Source organism: Amblyomma mixtum, chromosome 2, assembly GCF_055824585.1.
Source record: "Amblyomma mixtum isolate Tamu chromosome 2, ASM5582458v1, whole genome shotgun sequence".
NCBI lineage: Eukaryota > Metazoa > Arthropoda > Arachnida > Ixodida > Ixodidae > Amblyomma > Amblyomma mixtum.
The window spans coordinates 184,828,996-184,848,095 of record NC_143013.1 but is presented as its reverse complement, the minus strand read 5'-3'; the positions used below and the strand labels follow the sequence as shown (position 1 = coordinate 184,848,095).

The 19,100-nt window shown below is 47.2% G+C and overlaps 1 protein-coding gene across 1 annotated transcript; it reads right to left on the bottom strand.

Annotated features, from left to right (window-relative positions):
• Positions 1 to 1,177: 1,177 nt before the first annotated feature.
• LOC149361806 (solute carrier family 22 member 7-like) lies at positions 1,178 to 17,140 on the bottom strand. Its single transcript, XM_089569592.1, has 6 exons — positions 16,778 to 17,140; positions 13,874 to 14,203; positions 12,113 to 12,313; positions 8,860 to 9,265; positions 5,030 to 5,307; positions 1,178 to 1,507 (listed from the first exon to the last, which is right to left on the bottom strand). The coding sequence occupies exons 1-6, from the start codon at positions 17,138 to 17,140 to the stop codon at positions 1,178 to 1,180; spliced, it is 1,908 nt and encodes a 635-aa protein (XP_089425718.1).
• Positions 17,141 to 19,100: the final 1,960 nt, after the last annotated feature.

Sequence of the window (19,100 nt, the reverse complement as noted above, 5' to 3'; positions counted from 1 at the left end):
AAGGGAAAAAATAAATAAAGGAGACAATGAAAGCACAGAAATAAAGAAACAAAGGGTGCATGCAATTTTTTTTACTTTTATTTTTTGTTTGTTTCTCTTTTCTGAGGCCAAAACGCTACTGCACTTAATACTGATTTTGTTTAGTTATGACTTAATAGCAAATTAAAAGAATAAAAATATAGAAATAGTGAATTAACTAACGTAGGAGTAAGAGCAGAAAAACAAGCAATAAATAGAAACGACGAAGTAACTGCGCAGGTTTTAAGTGCGCGACAAAACTTGTATTTTGTTGGTTAGCACTTTTTTTGCCGCCAGGCAAAGAGGACGCATGCACGACAGGAGCCGCTGCAGTGGCACATGTCCGCATATGCAAAAGCGATTTACAATGATGCGTAGAATGGACGCGGCATTCAGCATATATGGGTATAATGATTTGCGAGTGGGAGTTAGTGATCGATCACGCACCCTCCGTTTCACCAGTGATAAGACTGACACTTTGTCGAGAGTTGTCGTCCAAGTTGCGGACATTCCTTGCTTCGAAAAACAAGTATTATGAGATGAGGCCTTTGCGGTCTAAGGCCGAGAAAGAGCGTAGCAGTAATAGCGTTCATTAGCGTTGAGCGCGCACGAAAATGTAGCAGTTGGGGAAGTTCGCGCAACAGGCTTTTGTCGGTAGAAAAGCGCGTACTTAACTGGGAGAAAATCACGAAAGCTAAGTGTACAACTACTGCTATTGAAGCGGTGCGGCCTAGAGCGCTTTGTTTAATTGGTGCTGTTTCCGATTTGGTCTACGGTGTCCACCGAAGTTGTGGCATTGGGCGGAATCGTGTAGCTGCATAAAACTGCGTCTCATATTTTTACTTGCTAATAACGAGGTCCTCAGATTCCTTGCTCTAGTTCATCTCAGTTCAGGTTGAACTAGCGGTGGCGTTATTTGTTATTATTTATTGAAGTCTCGCCAATTACACTGTTTGCCGTGGCACCGAGGCAAAAGCTATGAGTCCTCTAACCGGGTCACCGGTACGTAGCTAGACGCGCAACACAACGAGTCATCATGCACGCAACAACATCAAGTATGGTTCACAAAGGAGAGGAAGTAGACATCGAATTTGAAAAACACCATTCGAAGTATCGGCGGTGCGTCCATCCGCACTGCATCAACAGCCGCAGGTGCGCGTCATGGTTCGACGGTCTCGGCTGTGACCTTCCATGCGTGCAGATCGTAAGGCATGCCGTGCATGAGTGATCCTCCACTGCTGGCCCTGCCACGGCTGAAGCTGGACCTCAGGGTCGACGTGTGATGAGGCGAGGCGTCCCGGCTGCCGCGCCCGCGGATGTCCCAGCCAAACGAGCGGCCCCTGGGGTTGGTGCCCGCAGCTGCGGCACCGCCACCGGAACCCGGATCGCGCTTTTTTGGGGGCCCCTCTGGAGCCATCTGCACGGCCATCACGGTGACCAAGGCTAGCAACATCATGGCCACGTTCATGAAGGGCCTCGTGTACGAAACCTGCACACCAGCAAGGCCCACCGCTATGGCTCAGTGGGTGCTTTCTTCACGTCCAAAGTAAAGCAGGGCAATACGAGGGAAACAAAGATGATGTTGTTGTTGTCGTGCTGGCTTTTATGATACATAATCGACTAAAATCGTAATGCACCAGAAAAAGTTATAATTATCGTCTTGTGCTAAAGACTAAAACTTTCTTTCTACTGAATCCAATGTAGTGCGCATAAAACCATGCTAGTTGCAAAAAAAAAAATATTGTCTGCTCAGTTTTTTTTGACGTAAGTGCAGTCAGATCAGTGTATACGTAAAAGGTCAAAAGTTACACACCCCGCACTAACATCAGCCACGACTGAATTGAGCCTTAGGACTCTTGGTAAACGTGCACTACTGTTCTGGAAGTGCAGGTGGTTCGAAAGCTATTCTGTGTCATTGACTGAGGGTTTGTCTAGATGCATACAAACCTTATTCAGGAGAAAATCATTGTTTTGTTTTTGAGACGAGGCTATGAAGGGATACAAATTAGTGCTAGGCTGACTGCCTTTAGGGAAATGTTTCTTGTCGACAGCGGAAAACTGCTGCAGAAAAAAAATTGCTATCAGTTTTTCGATTTCATCCAGGGTTTAACCTGCTATGCAACTCGAGGTCCGCAAAATCATTTGTTTTCGCCGCTGTCGGTAGGTTGAGAGGCGGCAAAACTGGAGCGTGGCAGGACTACCACAAACAGTGGAATTGCTGTAAAAAAACAACAACAACAAACAAGACAGCCGCAACTCGGAAGGGGTGGACGAGCAGGAGGAGGAGGAGGATTCCATATTTTAAGGAGGCCATTTAAAGGAGTAATTACTCGTTGGCATTTAACCTGAGCACGGCCCCAAACCCAATTACAAGCAACTTTTAAGCTTGGAGTCGTTCATCAATTCATCATCGCTCTACCATTTGCTTGCCTCCCTGTTTAGCTCGATCAATAAAGCAATCAGCCCCGACAGGTGGCGGTCGCGGCTTCGAGATCCGGCCTAAAATGGATGTCTGTTCAGGTGTGCAGATTTTGTGAAAGCTGTGTAGCTTTCCCCTATAAATGTAATGCTCACCATGTTGATTATTGAGTAATCACCCCCTTCATTACAATTTACTTTCGATAGGGGCATTACTAGGATGGTAGTGCACTGAAGGACACATATTTAACTGGCGCCAGTCGCTCACTGCGGCAATTTTAAGCGAGCAACGGCGGCAGGCTACGCCACATCGGTCAGCGATGACGCGCATGGACAGTCTTGAACACAAGTGTTCAGGTCACAGCGTTCTCATTTGAGCCCTTTAGCAGGGTGCCTACTACGTATTTGAAGTTTCGAGCCTTCGGATCGGGACTCAGACTTCGGTCCCCACTCACACGACCCATTCGAGCTGCAGAGGTGCCGTAGTGCCTGAGTGTACTGAACAAAGCTCATACTTAATTATCATTGTTTGTACACAATTACTGTCGACGTCCGGCGTTCTGGAAGGTTTTTAGGAATGCTAACATCATACTAACCTGTAAGAGAGAGGATTCCAAGTTTTTGAAAAACTACAGACCGATCAGCTTGCTGTGCGTTGCTTGCGAGGCACTAGTGAAGTAAATCGCTAATAGATTTAAAAAAACCTTACATTTCACTCAACCAATGGCCAGGCTGGTTTTGGCCTTGGCTGCTGGTCAATAGACTACATTCACACCACCTATCAGACGAAAGAGAAGCGCGCAAGATATAACCAAATCCTATACACTACCGTCGTCATGGACCCCGAGATAACATTTGACAGAGTCGAAGCCTCGGCAGCAATGCAGGCATTTCAGAACCAGGGCGTAGAAGAGGTATATATAAAGCTGCTGGGAGGTGTCCATTCCAGCTACACAGCCATCATAGTTCTTCACATGATAAGTGATAAAATTCCAATAAGGATGGCTGTTCGGCAGGGAGATATGATCTGTCCATTACTCTTCAATTCGTGTTTATTGAAAGTACTCAGAAACTGGATTATGAATGGCTGGGATAAGAGTAGAGAATACCTTAGTAATCTAAGTTCACCGATGATATCGCCTTGCTAACTTAGAGTGCGAATTGTAGAGCATGATTACAGGCTTAGACAGGCAAACGATGGATCTAAAATATAATTTTAAGAAAACTAGGGTAATGTTTAACGGTCTAACAGTCGGTAATGTTCAACAGTTAACAGTCGACATCGACGGCGCCAGAAATGAAAAACGAAAAACCTCCGGTCATTTTTAATGATACGGTAATTCGAGACTCTCCTTCCAAGCCGCGAGAGCCTCTACTCTAAAGCCTCCCTTAGTCACGGGACCGTGCAGGGGACGTGTGCAGAAGAGCGTGCTCCCCGACCTCATGCCGATAACTGTCACTGGCAAGGCGGATTACGCGGCAGCATTCGGTGACGCCAGGCCTTGCTACATGACTGAAATTGACATCTACAAATGGAAAACCCGAGGCTTTGCAGCCTGGAAACTGCTCTGCAGCGACGACGTGTTCATACCGAAATGAAGCTTGCGGACATAACGAACCAACTCAGATGAAGTTTAGCTGAATGAGATTTTTTTTTTGTTATACTAGCTTTGCATCTTTCTATACAGCCCATGCGTTGTAGTTCGGTGGTCTGATCGCGACACGTGAAGGAAAAAAATTAAACTGTGCACACATTACGAACTCCGGTGTGGTTTATAACCAGGGTGGCGTCTGGCAAGAAAATCAGTGAAATAGATCCTCTAAAAAAACGCATACATGCGAGACTCGGACAGGGGAAATAAAAAAATGGATACAAGCAACACATATCTGCGTTTTTGAAACTAATAAAGACGAAAGGCGAGAGTTTTTGATTGCCACGCCCAATAGATGCCTCCATCTGCAAATCTGCGCGCAGTGACCCCACGATACGTTCAAGCTCGGAATTTCGTACCTGGGATGCCGAAAGAGCTCTGAGCTGTATCACTATTAGAGTTGGAGCCGCATATCAATCTTTTTTTCTAAAGGGCGAGGCGGGTGGCGACTAATGTCGCAAGCAAAAAGAAAAGAAAAATTCTCTTCAGGCCTAGCGTCCAGTGTGAATGTTATCTCCGCGCATCTGGTTTGGGTTATCCCCGAACCACCTCGTTTCTTCAACCTAATTGCGTGACTAGTAGCCGTCGAAGGGCACCCCTCCTAGCTAGCCTTTACTGGCGTCTCATCACCGCCGTCATGAGTCCAGCTGTGACAATATTAGAAGATTGGGCTGTCCCAATGGTCTCCTATAACTTTGAGCTCCCACAGCTGCGGACACCTAGTCATCGCAGACTTCCCAATCTTATCAGGTCACTTAACTCCCTCCCGTCCCCTGCTACTTCTGCTGTTACTGTGTTTGCCAGTTCCAGTTCTTTTCTCTCTTTAAATGTGTTCCTGCATCAACTGTAGTTAGAAGTCCCCGTTTATACGCCGCTGAGAACAGAGTGGCTCAACCTGGAGCCACACTCTGCCTGTGCACGGGTGTACTGTACATCCGCACCTGTAGCGACATGAGCGTCGTGGCGAAGATGGCTCCCAGTCGTCCCGATGCGTACGACACCGTGAGGCCCGTGCTCCGCACGGAGATGGGGAATGTCTCGGCAGTGTAGACGTAGTTTGCACTGGTGGCCGCTGCCGTGACTGCGCGCGCTGCCACCTTGAACAGGAAGGTGGGCGCCCAGTCGGTGTCCTGTGGCACCACCATGAGCATGGCCGTAGACTCGAAGAGCAGGGCCAGGAGGACAGTGAAGGTGCGCCGCTGCCCTAATAACTGCATGCCTGCTCGGAAAAGAGAGGAATAATGGCTTTCCATTGAGTTTTATTGATCGGTATTGTTATGAGAAACAAAAACGCACATTGAGCACGAGAGGTAACAAAGTAAAGAATAAAATTGTACAACTAGAAAGGAGTCTAAATTCGAAGTATACTTCCAGGAACCTCCTACAACGAATGTACGACGAAGGTATGAATGTCAAGTGAGTTTTTAACACTACTGCTTTGGTGCGGATTACAAGCGCATTTATTTAGGCAATGCGCAGGGAAGTAGGGCTAACACTGTGATCGACTGGCGACAAAATTAACGGAACTGTTTTCATGTGTGTCGCTATGTTGCATAGACCGCCGATTTCCTAAAGCTGTCTGGCCAGTTCATGCTGTTTTCTCTGAGGACAGCACTTATATGAGTTGTTGCAATAAAAAAAAACGAAAATACACATAAGCCCCATGCAGCAGCACATTTCAGCAGCGGCAGTAGGTTCATGAATGCGAGAACGAGCTGGTGATGTCCACATTAGTAACATATGGTGCCGTTGTACTGTCGCCGTGTTACGGTCACAGTGTATTAAGAAGACTGTTGCTGTTATTACTATGAAGTCATCGTACGGAGGACGGTGTTACCTTACTTACTTCGATGGAACTGATCTAATACGATGTTTTTTGAACTGCGCAAATGCACTGGTTAATGGTGAACTCTCTCATGATCGGATTTTGTACATTTTTGCTTATTCCAGTTGTTTACATCTGAGTATCCCGAATTACGGTGCAGCCGTCATTCTTGCTTTTGCCGCAGTCTACCAAGCGGAACGTTTCTCGGAGCTTCAAAGAGCCTTTGAGTAACGCGCATATCGTCTTCCTCTCGAAGCCGGAACGCTAGCGGAAGGTAATAGTATCTGGGCAATAGTCTGGCGATGACACGCACTCAAAATCTCAGTTGTAAATCTTGTAGTGTTGGTGTTGTAAATACTGTAGTCTTGTAGTGTTGACACTCTTAATAAGTCGGTCTACATACGTCCCCTTCCTTTCGGAAATACAACCGACAAGAAAGCAAGCTATCCGGCAATACTGCGCTAGTAATCTGCGCAGCTGTACTGCAAACTGTGTGGTCCACACACACACACACACACAAAAAAAACATTCGGTGCTGAACTGGTGGAAACTAAAATCGTGCAGACTGCTGGACGATTTGTCAACGCATTCGAGCCGATGCTGACAGCCAGAAGGAGGCCAGTAAATCAGATGGGTGAAAGAAATATTTTGCAACACCAACACACACAACTCGCATTGGCACCAAGTTTTTGCGCCATTAGACAGTTATTCTTTCAAAGCGAGTGCTGGGCGGCTCATTGGAGCAGAGTGCCAGCGTTCCGGCAGCCGTCGAAATATGAAGGCTGGCTATGGCGGCTAGGTCACATGACCAAATATTACAGCGCCGGTGCTCCCGCGGTGTACAGCGTCTATACGAAATATTCCGGGCTCAGAGCTACAACACTTTTCTGTTTTCAGAAAATCGTGCTTGTGCGAATCTTACGGTGTCGCCTGATTCTCGTGTCAATCTCAGCGCGCTTCTTCCTTTTCGCCTCTTTTTGTCGCTTTCCCGAAATGAAAGGTTTTGAATAGAAGTGGTCTCCTGGCTGACTAACCTACTCACTTTTAATTGCTGTCTCTTTATTTTAGTGGGAAACAGAAATTAAGGTGTTTAATTGTCTTGTTATTTTTCCCGATTTTGAGGCTGAGTGATATCCTGAACTTTGCTGTGCAACTAAGCTAAGTACATTGTACTGCAACTGTGGATGGCTGTAAAGGGCTGCTCACACACGTCTGCCAACTTTCTGGCAATATTGTCGCACTTGAGTTCGCATAGAAATGCAGATTCCAGCCAGTGGCTGCATCTAAGCAATTAATTGCCTTGCGCAGTTGAAACGGTCAAGATAACACGGCCGGAACTGTGTGCTGAAAGTATGGCTAGTTCTGTAGTAATCCAGCTTGCTAGGTTGCAGAGGGGCTGTTGTATAACTTCATAAGGAAGGCGTATATTAGTACTTAAGAGTTAGGCCCAGTTAGGTTCCACAAAAGTCGTTGACTGCAACTGTATAAGCACGACACTAAGAATTTAAGCTTGAATCTTCATATTTACAACATTTTTAATTCGTTTGCGTAAAGATTGCTTCCGCAGGCAAAAACTTATGAAAGGAATAACGAGCAGGGTTACAACATATAAGCTTACCTACCAATCATCAACAGGGTGTTCTAATGGGCATATGTTGCATGGGATCCACATATTAAAAGTAATATTGACCACGATAAGCAATGCAGCCGAATGCAGTAAAATATAGTTTGAAAAAAAAAGAAAGGAATCATGATTTAAGTATTCGGGAAGAAACATATTGTGCTGTGCACGTACGTCGAATTTTCAAACGTTTTAACTGCCAGATGTACTATCCTTCTTTCAAAATTACGCGGATATGGCGTTCGTTGAACACCCCATGCGCTGCTTAAAATCATACCTCAGTAACTGCAGACAATATGTCGAAATAAATAACACCAAATCTCTTTTTTTGAAATCAGTTCATAAGAGCGGCGTGCTACTGGAATGTGTATTCCTCTTATCCCTGATTTATATTAATGATATGGAAGACTGTACACAGGACGTAAAGTTTAATTATTTTGCGGACGATGCCATGACTTTCGAAACCACAGGTGCCGAATTAGATCTAAAAGAAGGAGCAAATTTAAAAGAACGATTTAAAAGAACGTCCAAGAACGGACTTGGATGTTTAGGTCAAAGAAAAACACTCAAAAATAAACACGCACAAAAGAAAAGGGGTGCGCACACGCCAAAGGGAAGGAATTATGTTATGAGGGTACTCATAAGAACAGAAAAAGTTGAAATTATTCTCTGCCGTAGTATACGGTGGGGTCTTTTCGAGCCACCTTACATGGACGACCACATGGCTTTTTCAAGCTGATTTTTACATCTTTTAGTCCTGAGTCCTCGTCTTCTACAATAAGAAAATCAAATTCGCTTGACTGTTCTAAATATTCATTGTAGCTTATTCTGTAACTCAACTGGTGAAAGCTAACGAAATTGAACCGATTGAAAAGAGAAGTTAAGATAGCCTCAAATTTCTTTCGTCGCTTTTTATCGATGAAGAAGCAATTTATCCAGCACCATAGCAGTCACCGTCTATAACTACTAGGAACCGCCATCCTGACTGATAAGATATATTGAGGTTCTACATGAAGAGGGCCTTTTTTATATTCTATGCTTATCCATGAAAAGAAAAAGAAGCCCAAGAAAAACGCAATGTTCTTTACAAATTCTGAGGACAGCGTCGAGACGATAGGACGTGCTGGCATAAGCATACACCACGTCCGCTATGTAGCGCCACCACCCTACGAAAGCAGTTGCAGTAGGTCTTAGCACTCCGGGACTTCAACGGCCAGCATAAAAGACAATGCTCATAAAAAAAGCGGCTTTCCTCCGTGCTTAAGGTATACGAAGGTGCCAGTGGCTGGTACGGAGGAAGCCGAGCGGGAATTGTTCAGACGTGCCTACGTATGTGCACGTGACGACGGGTACCAGCGCGAGCACGTAGACGATGTCTGCTCCGCTCAGCCGGACTCGGGCGCCCTCTCGCTCCTCGTCCGCCAGCATGAGGCCGTAGTAGCAGAACATGACGGTGAACCACGCGAGGAACACGGACATAGCCCGCCAGCCGGAGAGAAATTCCGCGGCCAGGCTCTTGGGCACTGAGGCCTTTTTGGCCGCCAGGGCGGCGCCGGCAGCGGCGCTGGCTTCCACGAGAAAGGCGTGCGCGTGCCGCCTCATCTCGGCCTTCAGCTTCCTGAAGAAGCGCACTGCCTTCTCGACCACGAGGCCGTTGCGCCGAGCAGCCACGAGGAGCACCTCTTCAGCACGCTTCAGCTTCCACGTGGCCAGGAGCCAGGAAGGGGACTCCTGCGGAGTTTGTTAGCGTTGGTGCCGTGCGTAGTTCGAGAATAGGAGACCAAAACTTTAACACTACTACACATGCCGCCATCATCATCACCATATCTTTAAGGCCCGGTTACGAGCATTAATCGGCAAAGGCCGCCTGTCCCGTTCACCTTTAATTACACTCGTCCAGATGCGGCCACACTCTTCCACAAATTTCTTGATTCCTGTGCTGGGCTTTCTATGGGTGGAATTGCTGTCTTCTACCCCATTAAACCAGTAAGTAGTAATTCTTTGCATGCGTGTCCCGCCCAGGTATGTTCCCTTTTTTTTATCAAGCTTTGTCATCGGTAAAATCTGTTCTCGTTGAACCTACGATGCCTTTGTCTCTAGACGCCTCCACTAGAATTGCGCAATGTAATCACCCGAAACTGCCCTGTGCACGGCGATCTTGCAGCACGTACTGCTCGGGTGAACACGCGAGCTCATGGTCGCTCTCTTCAGAGCGTCCATGCGTGCGACAAGTCCGTACTTCGAAGCAAAGGGGCAGGCAACGCGAAGTAACACATCGGGGAAACTCTGTCTGTGCAACTTTAGTTGGATGCGCGGCCGTGTCGCACACAGTGACGCTCCAAGAAGCGCGGCCACACTGTCGCGTGTTCACCCTTAACAGCAGATGACCTAGTACGTTCAGAGGGGAAAACACTTGTCGAGAATATATTCTGGGCGTGTTTGGGCCTGAACGCGCGATATCTAGCAATGAAATGTTTCTTAAGAATGGTCTGGATAGAATGGGCATGTTCATTTAAGCTCATAGAATTTCATCGTCATTTTTTTTGCCTGCCTGCTCGCAGCGGCTTTGGGAGCTGCGGAACACATAGCTCGGTCTTTCTAGGTGAGTGTTTTGCCCTCTGTACGTGCGACAGAGCTTTAGAGTAATGGCTGGCCGCATCTGGAATGCGCATCATTTTCGCCAAAAACGAGGAACGAATAATTGTAAGCCTCGCAAATTTAATTTCATTTACGCTGTCACTACTTTTGGGAAGACAAAACACAACAATAAAACGTGACGTATACTATGACATGGCATTGTATGCGAGGCTTGACATCCCTAAGCTAGGCGTAGGCGTGGGCTAGGACAAACGCCGAAGGTGGGGCTCAGGAATGATTTCTACCCTCCTGGAGTATTAGTGTCCACTGATATAGCGCAGCATACGGTCGTGTTTACGTTTCGCTTCATCGAAATGTGGTCACTGGGGCTAGGATTTGTTCCCGTGTCCTTCGGTTTCGCAGTGGAACGCCATAAACACTCAACCACCCGGCAGGTGCCACGCATTATGGGAAATTAAACGACGTGTGAAACCTCCAGGAGCCGTAAACATTACAATGTTTGACCATTCTGAGCTTTCGGTACTCGTATCCTTATAGCAACTAAACAATACGTGCTGGATACGCCTAGCAGCTGCCCTAGTCTAAAAGCCTAAAACGTAACGCGCCTAATCGACAAACGCATTTGGCGCGGACAACTTGAGACAAAGCAAAAGCGCCGCGCGCCTTTTAGATAACAAGAACAGACATGCATACGTGACGCAAATGCGCCACGGACGTGTCGCTTTCAATACTGATCCAAAACAAAAGGCACATGCTATGGCTGTCGTCACCTTGCGGGCATATTCCGAGACGCGGAGTCCGGTAAGAACAGCAGAGTTGTTCGGCTAAGAAACTCGAACGGAAACATTTACAGGTACAGTATTTTATGGCGATATTTAGAGTGAGGAACTCAGATTCATCGCCACGAATTCGCTACAACGGTGCCGTAGAGATCCCAATTTTTGCGCAATAAAGCGAACTTGTACCAAAGCAGTAAAAGGCAACATACAGGTGCAATTAATTTCTAGACGACATAGTTATTCGGACGTCGAACACGTAACGGAAGGAAAACAAATACATTTCGCACACTGCCATAAGGAATCCACCGTGGCTGATGATAAGTGCGATATTCAGGTCGATGTCAAATGTTTGAAGGTTTACGACACCTAACAGACAGCGAATTTCCGTAGTAGCCTACTTTATAAGACTGCTCAAAAGTTAGTGTTCAGTCAAATATATCCATCAATAAAAGAATGATTCTGAATGATGAAATGAAATAAACATTTTATATCAAAAAATATTTTTAATTTTTGCAGTTTTGTGAAGTTTCGGCCCTAATGGGTCAATGTGTCTCAATGTGCCGCAACTCGCTGCAAGTTAGTGTTTACCTGTAAGTGACAGCCAACAGTTAAACAACCAAATGAGAAGTCAACAGAAGAGACACTAGGCTCTCGTGCACTGTCTCGATAATTACTTGCTGGAGATTTCGCACTTTTCTGTTTCGCATTTTTCGCATTTTGTTCTGGACCATCCGCGGTATTTAGGCTCAAAAAATATGGACAAACGCTTTTAGTTTGCGCGGCTGCCACACCACGTGCTGCATGGCGCTGAGGATCCAAAATTACCGCAGAAAGTTTGAATGTTTCCTGCATAAGAGTGACTCCCTAAAAGCACCAAAACTAACCGATGCGAGCGCAGGAAAAGTTTTACTGGTCAGATTCTGCAGTATAAAGGAAAAGTAAACCATTAATACTAATATGCTCGCGCCGCACTTCATCGCAGTTCTTAGCTTTGGCGCAATTACAAGTGAGAATACCCCCATCGACTTACGCGGTGTTCGCTACTGGCCGTTGACAGATGGCGCTAGTTTGTGATGTCATAGTGACTGTAATGTTCAGGAGAGCTGGGTTTGTCTCTGCTCATCCTGAACTATCAAATAACAAGGGCATCCGCGTTTACTACCGCGCGCTTGCACTGTCCTGCGAGGTGCCGCGGTCTCACCTCGAGCAGATAGTGCGAGTAGACGAGAGACACCGTGGGCACGAGCAGGAGCAGCTGAGTGGCCGGCCAGCTGAGTTCGGCGGCGGCCACCAGCTCGAGCACCACCGGCATCAGCATGATGCCCGTCGCGGTGGCCAGCAGAGCGTAGACGGAGCGCATCTCCGGGATCGTCACCTCGTACAACAGGATGAAGCTCAGCACCTGCGAACGACACTCGGTGCTGTACACGGGCGGATAACTTGTTCCTCTGTTCCCGTGGTTTTCACCTTCCCCCTGCTGTCCATCCGTAGTAAGTGCGGCGGCCTACCGAGGATAAATACGACAGGCGGAGAATGTGGGTAAGAGACGGTCCGTTCGCACAGAACACTTTAATGTTTCAAACAAAACAAAACAAAACGTAGGACGGCTTAAGGTCTGGTACGTATGGATAATTTTTGAGCGACACTGCGCTGTGAAAACATATATGAAATACAGGAGGAAGACAGATGGGGTCACTGTAAATTTCAGTAGGTAAGGTCAGGAAAACAGAAAAGGAGACGAATTTAACCTCAGCTCACTCCTGTCTTGTATTTAGTCTTCGTTTCACGCTGTTCATAGCTTCGAGGTTGTTGATTTCGTCTGCGCTATGTAACTATGTGGTAGGCTCAAAGAATATTGATCGACGGAAGCAGGTCTAGGAGATTACGAATATAAATTCAGGGCATAAGAAGCCTTCATTTAGTGACGACGAAGTCAGCGTGTCTCAGATTCAGCAGGACAAGTTGCTTTGTTGTTTTGCGGGTTCAAGACCGGGTTAAAAACAACACTACTTGTCAATTAGCTTGCGTCACGTGGCTCTCTTCGGCAGGTCGAAGTCTAACAAAAGCTATAGCCCTCTGTTAGGACGCATACATTGTTTCCTCGCGAACTGCGCGGGAGAAGGAGACTTTTACAGAATGTTTACACGGAGCAGATAAGTCACAGCACTGGCACAGCGTATGGAGACGGAACACCGGCCGCCGCGCTGTGATAACAATAAAATCAGGATGAAAGAGCGCAATCAAATAAAAAAAAATAAAACCACCTGCTCGTGTCGAAGGAACAAGCATGTTCGCTTACTCAGAAATGAACATTAGCTTAGTGCAAACGTGTGGGGCCGGCGTTAGTACACCGTGTGAATGAAAGAGGTCGACAACGGCCTTCTATCGTCCAGCCTTGCCACTTGTCATCACCAGTGACTCAAATGTTAGTATAGGTTGGGGCACAAAGCTCACTTTGTTTCACTGTAGAGCTTGTACTGCCTCAATTCCCTGACCGCACTGGAGTAACCGCAAGGGCGCGGTATTGTATACACATGATTCTGAGAAAGGACGCATTGAGGCCCGTCGTGCAGATTGCATTTATTTTTGCAGATAATCAATGAGCGCTACAAATCGTTGAACAAGTAATTGAATGGCCCACATATTGCACACTGCAACAAACAGTAACACTAAGCTTCGAAATGAGCCCTCACTACGTGTTACATCGGACCCATGCACACACAGTAAAGGCGCTTCGAAAAAAGCAATACTTAAACGCACTAGCTCGCTTTCGCCAGTGCATTTATTCCTAAGTTGGACGATGAATCGTCACTCTTTTATTTTGTTACTTCTTACAACTGTTTGCTTTCTGATGTTCAGAGTTGAAGTAACAATAGCCTTTGCTTTTGAGAACGCACTATGTTGTGCCTTTTAATTGCTGCTACGCCAGTTACGAAGGGAATGGGAAAACATCTTGGGATACCTGCGTCGCGCTGCTCATGGCCGACACGACCATCCTGGCGAGGATGAAGACGGCGAAGCTGCGTGTCACGCTGCACCCGACGGCGGCGAAGACGAGCGCCGTCACGCACCCGGTGATGACCGGCTTGCGGCCCGCGCGGTCCGACAGCAGGCCGGCAATGGGCACGCCCAGCATGGCGCCCGCCATGTACATGGCAGAGGAGAGCTGCAGGCGGCGACTCTGGTGGCACACCATGTCCCACTCGCTCACGATGCTGCGATTGCGGAACTTGCTCGCGTACTCCCACTCGCTGCAACTCACCACGCGCCGCTTGTCATCGCCGCCCGATGCCTTCAGGAACAAAGAGCAAAGACAACTTTAGACGTTGCCCTCGGGGGCGCCCATGAATGCTGGCAACCCGACTACTCTCAGTATAGGGTCACCAGATGAAAATGATTTCCCTACAAGTGAATTAAAACAGAACGACTTCTCACTTGCTTACGTCTCGCACCATGAATTACGGCAAACGCGGATCACTGCTGCCTGCTGTTTGTTCACGGAGCAGGAGGGGACGGAAGGAGGCAAGACCGCACGGCGCTTTGTTCTATCCATGGGTCAAAAGTGAATTTTAGGGTCAAAGCGAACTTGAAGCTATCACTGGTATTGGACGAAAAGTTACGAATCAAAGAAATTGAATACTTAAATCAACACTTACCAAGTAGACAAAGTAAAAAAGCAACGTCGTCGGATGGCATGCTATATTTAAATGTTATAGAGAGTACAGTAACTGCAATACATATTTCAGTGTAGTTCCCAAACTCTTTAGTTGGATACTACAAAGGTCTGAGTTAAACTCCGCCCACATTTCTAACGCCACATATCACTCCTCCGCGACAAGTGAATGGCTCGTTTTTAAAGCTGTTCCTGATACTGCTGTGACACTTTTAACGCGACAGCGTTAAGGCTCACGTTCCTCAGAAAATCCAGTTTCTTCGTCGTCGTGGACGTTGTGGCCGAAAATTCTCAGGAGAAGCAACCAAGGTGGGCTGCCTAGGTCACGTGACCTTGTGGCGTCACCACAGCGCACCGTATTGCAAGCCAACTGACCACCATGGCAAGTGGGAGTTAAATTGATGACTGGTCACGAGATGTTGCTCGGAAAGAGCAACCTGGTTTGCACAAGCCCCACCTGTATCAGGGCAGTGGGCGCATCGCTTAACCACTGCACCAGGAGTGGTGCGAGGACTCCCAGGGATCTATGAGAGCAAAAATAGAGAATGTCCGATCGTGTAGATTTGGGTATTAATCCTTTAATGCCATTGCGTAACGCCCTTAAGGCGGAGCTTAACTGTTCTTTCCAATTTTCCTATTATGTGAGTTATTGAGCAAGCTTCGCAGGAAACAACGTTGCGCAAAGAAGTCGTGGTGCTGGCTGTCGAGGGGCGCGATCTCCTATGAGTTTTATGACGACGTCAGTGGGACAAAGGATTGCCAGCCGCAGACAGGCCTAGGAAAATGGCGACAGTCCCAAGTCCAAGCCATCCTCCCAACATTTTGCGCCACAGAGAGTACCGCTAGCGCAGCGAAAGACTGGACGTGCTTCAGCATCAGTGAACAAATGCACGCGAGCACATGCATAAAATGCAAATCTCTCCTGGACAACAAAATAAATTAAGGAAAACTTCTGTCGATTGTACGTATCTAAGTACTCGGGAGTGAGCATTCGTCATGGTCTGTGCTGGCGCGCCCAAGTAGAGGAGCTCTGCTCCAAAGCGTATCGGAAGGTGCTATTTCAGAAAAAAATGAAGTACGCACCAAAATACTTGAAGCTCATTGCATTCAACACATTTACTCGCCGTTATTGGCGTATACATTTTCCGTTTGGAGCCATCAACAAGTATTCTTGCGAGATAATCTCGAACAAATTCAGATAACCTCAGCGTGGTGTCTTTGTTCTTGTCATGGGAAAACCAATTCTGTAACTCAGATGCTAAAATGTTGCTATATTGATCTATTAGAAACCCGACGAAAAAAAACAGACTGAAGTTTTGTCAGATAACTAGGAATGAAGTAAAGATAAAGAAAGAAACATATGTTAGTCCTGTCTATCATACAGTACACGTCTGTACCACTATGCCAAAATACAGCCTTAAAGGACACGATTAGATGGTTTCCAAAGCTCCTTCTTTACTTCTTGTATGAGTCTAAGGAATGGACTTCCGGACTGAGCTGCAGCTGCAAAAATATGTGAGATCTTGAACGTTTTTTTTTTTTTTTTTAAACTCACAGCTGGTAACGAGAGAATTGGGAATTTGTGCACTTTGGAATTTCTCGCTTCTCCATTCGTGCTTTCGCACAAGCTTTTTGTTATTGCTATTGCTGTATTCTTGCTTTGATCATGCTCTCTGATTTTGTTCTGTCGGGGCTTGGATTTCATTTTTTTTTACACCACTCCTTTGTTAAATTAGGCGTCTAGTGAGGCCGACAGTAATCATAAGTAATAATGTGTACAAGAGGTGTTTATATCCTGGCTAGTCTTGAGCGTTGTAAGTATTATGCTTCAGTGATGTTGCATTCGTGAGAAATTTTCAAATGCTCTCTTCCACATGATGAAAATCACTTCCCCTCCCATCACCCTTCATCCCCAAAAACAGTGATGCACTTCGAGCCATGGCAAGCTATTGAGCCGAACAGAATAGTCATTTGTACTGAGAGTGACCACAGAACCGAATTCACAGGACATATATTCGAACAGAATACTCATCATTTGTCGTAAGAGTGACCACAGAACCGTATTTCACAGGACAGATATTCTCAGTACCTTGCTGTAAGCTATCTGTCGAAGCTGATGCTCTACCTTTACTAGTCTTTTCATCAGGTCATGTGGAAAACAGAACTGCACAGGATATATTTGCTTTGCTTTACCGGCATGGGCGGGTCGTAGACGTCGCAGCGGCTGAGGCTGCCGTCCTGCTCGACGGGTATAGCCACGTTCTTCCACGTCTGGACATTCACGACCCGCTGAAGGTTCGGGGGCCGGGCGCACCAGTGGTCGACGGGGCTGGCGATGGCGCGGTAGGCGAGCGAGTGGCACAGAAGCACCACCATGGAGAGGAGGCTGCACGCCAATATTCGCCGCTGGAAGGCTCCGTGGCCTAGGATGGCGTAGACGGCCTTCTCCACGGCAGCCCTAGTGTCCTCGGGACGGTGGACGTTGTTCAGGAGGGGGCCGGACTCAGTCAGCACCTCCGGTATCACCAAGTTAGGAGCACTGTCCCAGGTCATCATGCCGGCGGCAGTCTTGATGCTTCTTCTTCTTTCTGCTAGCGCGTGCACGGAAGAAGAGTCCAGCCTCGATGCGACATGAGAACACATAATGGAATGACGAATCCGATGGTACGCCCAACAGTGTGAACTAAATATCGCGATGTGATTTTACACCTTTTTACAGAGGCAACGGGGAAAGTAAGTGCGCCGAAATCGGTGGCGACTGGGTGTGGACGGAGACAAACTTCTTCTTTGGTCAAAACACGATTTAGGCCGTTGTGCGTGCGCATTAAAGCTTACCGCAGGTTGTTTCAAAAGCATATGACACCAAAATCGCTACACTGTGCTCTAAACAGCAATATGTTTGACAACAATTTGAGCGGTAAAGATAGACAATGTGTGTGTTTCGCATATAAGGTTTTTATTTTCTGCCGTGGCCAGTCCGTTGTGGCGGCTTAGTCATATCCGCGCTCGGTTCATAATCCAAAGCTTGTTGGTTCGAATCCTGGTGTTTTCATGCATGTTTATTTCTATTTCCTTTATCGTTGTTATGTGTGTCAAGTTTTGTCGGGAACTATCCCGCTCTAAATTACGCTGGAAATCACGCGTCGTTTGCGTTCTTTCATTAAAAATCTGCTCCCGGCGACTACCTGTTGCACCCTTTCTAAGGGGACCAAACGTTTACACCCTTTGCAGTTAGTCCCTGAAAGGACGACATGCAGTGGCATGTCAGTTAGTCCCCAAAAAGACTAACCTCTCGCCCCCTGTTAGCCCCTTTCTCCCAAGAGTGTAAAGAAAGCCCGCGAAATATGAAAAAATACCGCGTGACTACGCTCGTGCGATAAAAAATTGCAGCGCTCTCAACGGCGTTTCGAGGAACCGGAGCGTGCCCGCTGACGTTTGCTCAGCGGGCATGCTCCATTTGCTCGAAACGCCGTTGAGAGCGCTGCAACTTGGAAACGCACGAGCGTAGTCACGTGGTATTTTTTCATATTTCGCGGGCTTTCTTTAGATGCGGGCTTTCTTTAGATAGAGGACCCCGTTGGAGATACAATAAATTGGATCGGCTGTTTATAAACCTGCTCTACAACCTAACGTAACGGTCTTAGCAATAAAATGAATATTTAAAAATTTGCATAATTCGTCTTAGTTAATTAACTATTTAAGCGCAATGCAAAGAATATTCTGAGGAGCGCCACATGATGGCAAACAATGTATCGTTGGTTTCAGCGGGCTGCGGTTTACCGCTTTTTTTAAATCCTTGGTACAAGCTAGGTGAAACACCCTGTATAAAACGTGCCGGCGCAGTTTTGCCGAGTCCCGGTCAGTGCGTTTGCGGGCAGTGGCCCTAGCGCGTGCTCTCTGTGTTCAATGCGCTGCACGACTGCAGGCCTTTCACCTTCCAGTTATGCGCAGCTATCGTGTCTTCAAAATGTTCAGTTACACTATTAGCCAACGTCTTGCAAGTAGCGGGGATCACCTCTCACGAAGAAACCCTCTTGTTAAAAGCGCAGGGGAGGTCTCCGCACCTGCGGACTGAAACAAAGGAACCACGAGTGTGCCTTCCCAGACGAGAGGTGCCAGTGCCGCGACGCACAATGGCATGGGTGGGGAAGACACTAAATAGCCCCCGCCCCCCTCTACGGAAGTCCGCCGATACCTGGTCTTCTACAGCTGTGGCTGCGCCTGACCACCCATGTCTTCGCTCCGACACTCTCCGTGCAGGCGTATTTGGAGGCTCAAGGCGGCTCTATGCACCGGCCTGTCTTCACGCGGAATTAAAGCCAAATGCTCGCGCCGGACATTTGGCTCGGCCACTGGGCATCCGGTGCGCGATGCAAATAAATAAACACGAAAAAAAGAGAAAATCCCCCCAGCAACAAGACTTGGGGCCTGTGGGATTCAGAGTCACTACCCGAAGGAGGTACTCGAAGATGCCTGCTCGTTGGCGGTAGAAGGCGGGAACTGGAATAACTAACTG